Genomic DNA, 9528 nt, shown 5'->3' with positions numbered 1-9528 from the left:
GCTAAATGGACAATGATACAGGCAATAATGACAAATTTACATGCTGCCACTGCAAAACCTATAATTTTTTCCCCTCTCCTTTTTTCACATTGGATAAAGGGCTGATGGTGAAACCAGCTGCTGGTGTCTGCTGCTTTTCAGGCATGATTCCAGGGCTAAGAGCCAAGGATCAAGATCTGTTGGTACCTGACTTTTTGGCTCATGCCAAAAGCTCACACCTCTGGTCAAGCCAGAGGCCCTTATACCTGCAAAGGAGAAAGCTGGAACACAGTCAGGCTCTCTGCTGTTCCTCTTTTTCCCCAGTCAACCTCACGTGTTCCCTGTCTATCCATCAAATTTAATTACTTCTCTCTTTTAGCAGATTCTTGGAGATGAGATCTGCTCTTAGAACAAGAATGTAGCATTTGGGGAGAAAAATGCAAGTCAGCAGGCCAGTGTTGGAGGCCAAGATGGCGAAGACCTCCACTGCCACTACATACTTCCCCTTGGTGCTAAGGTAAGCAGGAATGAAGGAGATCCACACACTGCAAAAGACCAACATGCTGAAGGTGATCAGTTTTGCTTCATTGAAGGAATCAGGCAGTTTTCTAGCAAAGAAAGCCACAGAGAAACTGATGATGGCCAGAATACCAACATAGCCCAGTACAGAGTAGAACATGATGATGGACCCTTCATTACATTCCATGATGATTTGCCCAGAATGGGAGTGCAAGTCAGTGTCTGGAAATGGAGGAGAGGTTGACAGCCACCCAATGCAAATCCCCACTTGAATGAGGGAGCAGGAAAGGACAATGGAGTTGGCCACTCTTTTCCCCAGCCATTTCCTCATGTTGCTTCCTGGCTGTGTGGCCATGAAGGCCAGAATGACTATGATTGTTTTGGCCAACACAGAAGAAACAGCCAGAGAGAAAAGGATGCCAAAAGTCAGTTGCCGGAGGAGGCAGGACACCTTGCCAGGCTTGCCGACGAAGAGCAGGAAAGAAAGGTAGCAAAGCAGGATGGAGCTGAGAAGAACGCAGCTGAGACTCCGGTTGTTGGCTTTGACAATGGGGGTGTTCCAGTTCTTCAAAAAGATGAGTATCACCAAAACTGTGATCACACTAAAGGACAAAGCCACAGAAACCAAAATGGTCCCCAAGGAATCTTCGTAACTAAGGAAGGTGATGACCTTGGGGATGCACTGGTCTTGGTTCTTGTTTGGATATTGATCTTCTGGGCATTTGACACAATGAACTGCATCTGAAGGAACCAAACAGAGAGTCATCATGTCTCTTATTTCATGTAGTTCTTGGTTCCTTATAAAGGCAGAGAACACAAGATGCCATTCTGGAAAGGAATTATTTACTTTTCCTTTTTGGCAGCCTTCATTTGCTGGTTCAAATCCTGGAGAGGCACCAGCAGGATTACATGTGTACAACTGTAAGGTGAATTGCCTTTATATTTTTTTAGACCTGAGCCACCGATTAATTGTTGTAACCAGAGACACAGTCTTTCCACTAGTCTACTGAAACACTGTTGTGGTTTTATAGCACAATCCTATGAGTGTCTTACACTGCAGGAACTCTCCTTCCAGCAGCATAATTTCTTTTATAGCTGTCAGCAAATCTGACATGCTGTTTTGCACAACCAGGCCACCACCACCAGCAGTGAATGGCCACAGCAAGTGGTCTGTCCATATCTCCTCTCAGATGTAAGTCATTGTGGGGGGAGGGACAGAGGGGGACCAGAATAGGGAGGAACGGGTAAGGGGTCAGTGTGGAAAGGAAATGGATTGAACTTGGGAATGGGGTTAGTAACACCAGCAGAAGTGCTGCCAATATCCCATCCCACTTCCTGGCCTTGATCCTGGGTCCACTTGAACTTTCCTGGGTCCACTTGGACTTTTGCTAAATCACTGAAACGGATCCAAATAGAAACAAGCAGTTAGTGACAGCTTCCTCCAGGCAAGGGAACAAATCTCCCACTACCTAGAGGTGGCGCAAGTCCAAGGAGATCCATAGGGGTCGGCGATCCTTACCCAGAGGTAAGGAGAAATGTCTGCTTCTCCCAAGGATCTGCCAGTAGTCCCCCAGCATGCTCAGGACGCAGTGGTCGCCATTTTGGCCTCACTGCTCCTCTGGGCACGGGGCAGCTCAGGATTGGGTTGTACATATGCCACACTGAGCTCCTAGGAGAAAGGGCAGCATAAAAATGTGAAGAATAAATAAAAGTGATTTTAACGTACTTCCTCTGGGCTATGTGATCGACCCAACTCCCCAGCTTGGTATGCAATTCCAGCTCTGTCAGAGTGGGCTATAAATGTCATCATGAATTTTTGAAATAGAAATAAAAATAAACTGAAAGGCAACAGCAGGGTAAGGCCTTTGTAAAAAGCATTTCCCATCTCCACAACATACATCCAGATCTCCAGAATGGAGAATGGTCATACAGGTCTATGCACCTTCAGCTTCCTGGCACAGGACTGATCTGATTTAGTTCACATGCAAATGACCTTAAGCTCTCTAAAGTCTTCTGTGACTAGGAGATGACCAGTAAGAAATAATTCCAATGTTCATGGAAGAGAAGACTTGTGTTTAGGCAAAGAAACATTTGCAAACATTTCCACGCAGTTCTGTGCACTTGGACTTACCGGTCTGGTTTACGATCATGCCTTCCGGACAAGGAATACACTCATAGCAACACACTGCTTTTCCCTCTTGAACTCTCTTGCTCTGTCCAGCATGGCAGCTTTGGACACATGTTGAACGGGGAGGAATCTAAGAATGGAAAATGGGGACACCTATTTGCCATTGGGATAGTTCTCTCCTTAAAGCTGCAGAGAAGGTTTCCTTCTTAGTGCGCTATCATACCATTCAAAAGAGAGCCCAAATGAAATAGCAAAGACACCATTATTTGGCTGGGATCCAAAGTGGCTCTCTTGCTGCTCTTCACCTGCTGTAGTCAAAAAGGTATGTCTTGAATGAACATGTTAGTGTGATACTGCCTGAAAGGTTATTTTAAATGGAAACATGAGAACAGGTTGCTGGGTGTCTGCCAAGAAAGGATGACTCAAGCAAGTAATTTTTTTTGGGGGGGGGGCGCGGCGGCACCAGCAATTCTATCCAATTTTCCAGTACTGATGCAGCCACAATGCAGCCTCAAGGGAAGGAAGCAAAGGCCCCTTATCTTTAGGAGACCTCCATGACTGCCCCCCGCCCCACTGTAAGATATAACACACACCCCGATGGCATGGCAGCATCAGCTCAGGAACATTGGATAGGACTGTGTCCTCAGTTTCAGAAGCAGTATTTATTATGAGAAGCCACAGATCCACAGGTCAAAGGGGGGATTACTTTTTATCAGAAGTACAGTAAATACCACCACCACTACCATCACTCTATCAGCCTGGCTTGTGAGGAGCTGCCTGCTTCACTGAAAAATTCCATGTTCATTCTATGAACACACCTCGGTTGCACCACAGATTTGATCTGCTGAATGACTTCCACCCCCTGGGTACTTCCGGACTTGGAGCAAATAATGGTAGCAAAACATGCTTCATACTTGTCTCCATTTTACTTCCCACTGAACTATTGAAATACACCACTGACCACTATGCAAGATCCCAGCAACAAGATAGTTGTCCTCCGCGTGTGCATATTAATATGTTTTTAAAAGCATGCCCAATAAAAATTAGTGGTATAAGAGGATGTGAACTTGGGCTATTGGGTTTCCAACCCGTTTTCAGCCTTTACTTCCTTGCTTTCTTACAAGGTAGATCTCATGTGGAGGCAGGATACTGTGGGATGCTGCTTTCTTTGCCACTGTAGATCTACAGGAGGAGGTATACTATGGCATCTCTTTGCTGCATGTATGGTAGCATCTGAGCATCTGGTCCTCCATTATTCCTGTGGGTCCTTTGGGGTGTCATTCCACCGGTGGCCATTCCTTGGACTTATTCCCGTCCCTGCCCCCACTTGGTTCACTCTGGCATTGCTTCTCTGACCACTGGTGTTGGGGCTCAGTAGCTTGTAGTGACCAGTTCTATGAGCATTGGGCCAATGTCACTCCACCCCATTCTTGGTGGGTTGTGTCAGGGTTTCCATGGACAGCAATAGGGTTATTGGAAGGGCTGCAAAACTGTAGAGTTGACTGGGCTCTTGTTTCTCTTCCTCCTTTCATTGGGATTGGCTTGGGATTGGCAACGGACATCACAACAGCCCAGCAGTGGCATTGGTTCAAATTTGGCATTGCACGGTTTGTTAATCAATAATGTGGCCTCTGTCTCTTCATGTTGATGGTTCTCCAACAGCATTGCCACAAGACATGGACACTAGCAATTGTGACTCTTAACTTTCCAATCTTATCCCTTGACTGCAGGCTGGAAGCAATGTGGGGTGATTTGTAGCTTTGCAAAATATGACCTGCTGTTGTGTGCTGTGGGGTCACTACCACAAAAGGTCGGAAGTGCAATCCATGTAATAGCAGCTCTCCTGTTTCCCTCAGTGCTGCTAAGTTGGTGCAGGAGTAAGGGATATCAGTGGCAATGGTACCACTGATAGTTTATGCTCCCCCCATCTGGCATAAATTCACACCCCCATGGATCCATTCACACTTGCACTATCCTGCAGATATCAATAGATTCATAAGGCACCAGGAGGTTTACCTTGAGGTAAGGTTTCCATATCCTCCCCCCATCATTGGATGCAGCTCATGCCTTGATGACATGGCTGCGTTGGCACCACTGGCAGGGGATAGAACTGAGACTCTAGTTAGTAGTACCTGTGACTCATGTTGTGCATTTTATTGCTACCTGCTTAAATCTGCTATTCCACACGATGGCATCATCACTGATGGTAAAGTGTTGATCTGATGAAATCTTCCCAACTCGGACCTTCAGGAAGGATTGATTGGGAAAAAGGGCAGTGTTGATAAGATCAAATCCAAAGGATAATTCCTCATTCGCAAGCGAGACCTCCTGCCCAGCGTCATTGTTGAAACGGACATGTTTGATAAAAGAGTGCCACTAATTTGGGAAAGAATATTGAAGTTAGAGTCAAATCCTTCAGTGGATTCTGCCATTCAGTAGTGCACAAACTGTAAGAATCAATATAGCAGATTTCTCTCAGCTTACTGGCATCTGAGAATTTTTCATTTTTTCTCAATTTTTGTACTTGGTTTTGTACTCTACATAGGAGGTTGCAAAGAGATCTGTGGAGATGCCAGGGTGGATGATTTCATTCAGTAAACTTTTATATCTCAATTTTCCCACACTATGGAACCCAACATTGTAATCACAGGTTTCCTAGGAGGTTTTTCATAAAGGCCATAACTTGATACAGATTTGCTTAGTGAGAGCACAAAGCCCATTTGATGTGCCCACATACTAGAACCAGGAAATGCAACCACTCAGAATACTCAGAAATCATGCCCATTGAGCTCAGTCACAGTTTTCTCCCTAGCAAGCACTTGGGGTTGCATACAAATCATACAATGCAATGAGGAATATACCTGCCAAGGTTCAATGTTTACATGTTTGAAATGGCCTCTGTCTAACATTGTTCTTTTCCTGGACACATATATGGCATGGAAAGCATGTGCTACAGCATAAAGAGCATTGTAAACCTGGTAGCTCTGCCAACTCATTTCCATCGGAAACAAATGTCTGGGCACGTTCTCCAATGATTCTTGTCCTGTACAGTGTTTACAATCATCTAGGTTTAGATTCCCACAACAATGAAATGTGTGTTCATAGAAAGAACAGAGAAAACGTGCCAGTGATTGATCTGGCTTGAAGCTCCGGAGGAAGTCCCTGAATCTGGGAACTTCATTTGTGGAGATGAAGAAAGATAAAGTGCCATGGAAAGTCCTTGCATTGTAGGAAGATCCAGAGGCAATTTTATTGATGAAGTCGCTTTGAGGGTGTGTGATCCAAACTTTTCCCATATAGATCTTGAGTTTTTCATTTTCATGAAAGGTTAATACTAAAGCCAACGAAGACTGAATAGCCCCCTGGACAAAAACTACATTGACTTCAGTCAAGAAAAGACTTGAGTTTATCTTATTTATAATGTGATTGTATTGGTGAATATTCAATTGTTTTATTATTCCAGTTCTTTCCAAGAAAGCCACACAAATGCCACTCTGGGCAAGCGATGGTGTCAGCTTCTGCAGAAAGCTTTCTCCAGTATCATCATCTGACACAAAGAGGCCAATCCATGTCCATCTGAAATGCTGCAGTAGCTGGACTATTCCTGCACACAGAGTCCCTTCTTTGGGTGCCATCCAGTAGACAGAAGGGAATTTTTTTCCAATGAGTGGAGCCTCATATGTCCTACAAGTGAGCTAATGGGGGGAAAAATATGACTCATCAGTGCTTTGAAAACTTCCTGCAACTTTCAAACCAATAAGAATCTCTTCAGTACTAAGATGCAAACTTCTGCTTATTGATGATATTTTATATGTACTGAACAAACAGTATTCCCAACTGAAATCATTAATAAGAGACAATGGAAAGCAAATATTTCAATTGCTTTCAAGATGGCATGCATATCATGGTAGATGCTGCTGAAATTAGATATAGATATAGATCTTTGCTTTAAACATTCAGAAACTTTATAGGGATAGCTGTAACAAAAAAGTCATGTTTACCACTGTCCAGTCAGTGTGCTTTATATGTCATCCTATGTTAAAATTTACAATCTAGGTCTCAAATACCTTAAAATGGATATTATGCACCATGATCCTAACTAGGCCTAGGGAGTCCTTTAGGACACTGGAAAAGTTCAGTCCTATTACCACAGATGGCCCACTCTGAATGCCAGCTGCCTGTGGAGGTGAAGGTAATCCAACAGTGGGAGGAATAGGTTTGGGAGGGGGAGGAATGGGGAAATGTCAGGGAGGGTAGGAGATGGAATGGTGTGGAACATGACAGTTTCTGATGACGTATCCTCAGCCCATTCCATTCCTCTTATTTATATATTAATTACATTTTTATAACACCCTTCCTCCAAAGCGCTCAGGGCGGTTCCTCTTATTTAATAATAATAATCTTGCAATAGCTCAAGGCCTATAAACGGCCTTTTCTTAACATTTAGAAAACAGACTTGCTGAAGAATGACAAAGAATGATCTTCAACACATATATACCCTAGACATGTGCAGTCTTGAACCCTTGGCCCCTTGTGTGCCCTCAGCATTGAAGGAAGACCCTCTTTCATGCAGAATAGACTTTATACTCCAATAAGATGCTGATTTTTCACCATTTATTCCCTTTTGCAAAGGAATGCTTAAAGGACCATCATCTGAATGATCTCCCCTTTCTGGGTGAGATAAATATTTCTCCAATGCGTTTGGTGCTGCTTCTGCTGGTGTTTGCAAAAGCACAGCAAAATTGGAGGTATTGACATTGAGGTAGAGATAAGGTCTACCATATTATGACTAACACCACCAGTCCAATGCACATTTAACTACCACACACTATACCAGTGCCATGTTCTTGGGTCACTGCTGCAAAATCGTGCACTGAGCCCCCAAAACACACTTCCGTCACTGATGAGACCGTGGATGCTTCTTCTGATAGCTATGAACCCACAACCCATACATTCAGGCCCCTGCTTCTACCCCTCACCAGTGGAGTGCCTCAAAGGATACCTGAATAGCAGTCATACTCCACCTAAACAGGAATACAAGTGCACATACCTGGGGATACTTAAAGACGCTCAAGATGGTGGCCATTTGAATGGCATAGTCTACAGTGAGCCCTGCAATGACAGGCAAGATATTCCTTTTTTTTCCACACTTGTAGTTAAGTGTATTCCTTTGCTGATTGTAGAGTAGATCTAGGGTTGCCTCATATGTTGCCATTTTATTGAAAAAGTTGTCATAAATGTTAAACCCCAGGGTCACATTGGGCAAGAGGTTGGGGTTCCCATTTATCTCATCAATGGTGAAAATGAAGGAGAAGATTTGCTGATAATCATTAAAGATTATTCTGTAATGAGATTGGCATTGTGGCTAAGGCATTGAGAGATAATGTCTACTGCACTGGCAATAGCACAACCTACATCAGTATACCTTATACCTTATATTGAAAATCTGAAGCACAGTGAGAAAAGGAGGCATGTATTGCTCATTGTGCCCTTAATCTGCTCCTTTGTTATACTTTTTCTCCTGCTCATTTTCCACACCTTCAACCACTCTACCACTGACGCCACAATAATTATCAAAGGAGGTGGTTGTTTTCCACTCTGAACAGACGCAGTTTCTCACAATGCTATAGTGATGTGTGAAGGTTCAGCTTAGCTTCCAAAAGCATGAAAGTATATGATCAAAAATCCTGTGTTGGAAGTCCAAGGACATAGGGAAAGTGGAGGCATTCTCCAGGATAAGGGAACAAAAGTTCACTGTCTGCTACTGCCCCCCGCCATAAGATGCAGCAGATATTCTGTTGGCACAGCTACAACGGTATGGGGGGGCAGTTAGATAGTACTGGACTGTATGTATGTATGTATGTATGAATGTATGTATGTATGAAGGACCGTTCTGTCAATGACTGTTAGTCATGTTGTCTATGTGCTAGATTCCAGTTTCAGGGGCAGAGTGCCTTGGAAGGCTAGTAGCAGGTGAGCAAAATCTCTCCTGCTTTTCACTCCTGCTCGTGGGATTCCAAAGGGTGGGTGTTGGATCTCTGTGGGAAAGAAATTACTGGATTAGAAGAACCTTTGTTCTGATCCAGCAGGGCTGTTCTTATGTTCTTAAGATATATGCAGCCTTTTTATCTGAAAATTATATAATTATATATAATTATATCACTTAAATTATATAACAAATTCCTCCAGAATTTAAACTCTGAATACTCCTGAAGATTCTTTCAGTTCAGGGTCATCATTATAGCTCAGTGATGATGTGAGGAGGATACAATTCCTTTGTGAAATAAATTATAAAAAGAAATTCAACTTTGTCAATCACTTTTGATCACTTCTCTTCCATGACGCGAAAAGCTGCTCATGTGGAGATTCCACTGCATGTATGAAACCCTGGGCATGACCTGGCAAAAGCAACTAGAAAAGATTACAAAACTTACGCACGACCACTTGCTTCCATAGGTGGTGGTCTCTGAAAGTCAATGACAGGCCTTAAGGGTTGTACAAAAGATAGGACCCCACCAATGATAGCATCTCCTGACCTACGAAGATTGTTTTCATCCTCACAGTCAGCATACATATCCTCTGAACATAGAGGTGGAGTAAAAAGCAGCAGCAAGAAGAGCAAAATTAGCCATAGGTTTGAAAATAGATGGGGTGTAAGCTTGGAACAGCTGTACAGCTGCATTCTTTCGATAGTACTTGGAGCCTCAAAAAAGCAGAACTGTGTTCCTGAAGATTCTGCTCGAAAGCTTTTCCCTGTGTGGTGAACTAAAGACAATATGCCTGATTCATCCCTACCCCCAATTGAAGAAACACATGACTGCTGACTGAGGCTGCTGAAAAAGACAGTTCAAAATAAAACCATCCATGTTTTAAATCTAGATTATTTTTCCATTATTAACAAA

At 43.4% G+C, this 9528-nt stretch overlaps 1 protein-coding gene across 1 annotated transcript; it reads right to left on the bottom strand.

Moving 5' to 3' along the window:
- Positions 1–337: 337 nt before the first annotated feature.
- Positions 338–9200, bottom strand: LOC136652385 (vomeronasal type-2 receptor 26-like). Its single transcript, XM_066629321.1, has 5 exons — positions 9061–9200; positions 7677–7968; positions 4790–5002; positions 2630–2756; positions 338–1239 (listed from the first exon to the last, which is right to left on the bottom strand). Exons 1-5 carry the CDS (start codon positions 9198–9200, stop codon positions 338–340), a joined length of 1674 nt encoding a protein of 557 aa, XP_066485418.1.
- Between the last annotated feature and the right edge of the window lie 328 nt (positions 9201–9528).

Source organism: Tiliqua scincoides, chromosome 5, assembly GCF_035046505.1.
Source record: "Tiliqua scincoides isolate rTilSci1 chromosome 5, rTilSci1.hap2, whole genome shotgun sequence".
Lineage (NCBI taxonomy): Eukaryota > Metazoa > Chordata > Lepidosauria > Squamata > Scincidae > Tiliqua > Tiliqua scincoides.
The sequence above is the reverse complement of the archived record's forward strand: the minus strand, read 5'-3'. Positions and strand labels throughout refer to the sequence as shown.

Coding starts and splice junctions, on each gene's coding strand:
- LOC136652385 (XM_066629321.1), bottom strand. CDS start 9,200: ATGTATGCTGACTGTGAGGATGAAAACAATCTTCGTAGGTCAGGAGAT. Junction 7,969..9,060: donor ATGGAAGCAAGTGGTCGTGC/GTAAGTTTTGTA, acceptor ATCTCATTACAG/AATAATCTTTAATGATTATC. Junction 2,757..4,789: donor GGAATAGCAGATTTAAGCAG/GTAGCAATAAAA, acceptor TTCCATTCTTAG/ATTCCTCCCCGTTCAACATG.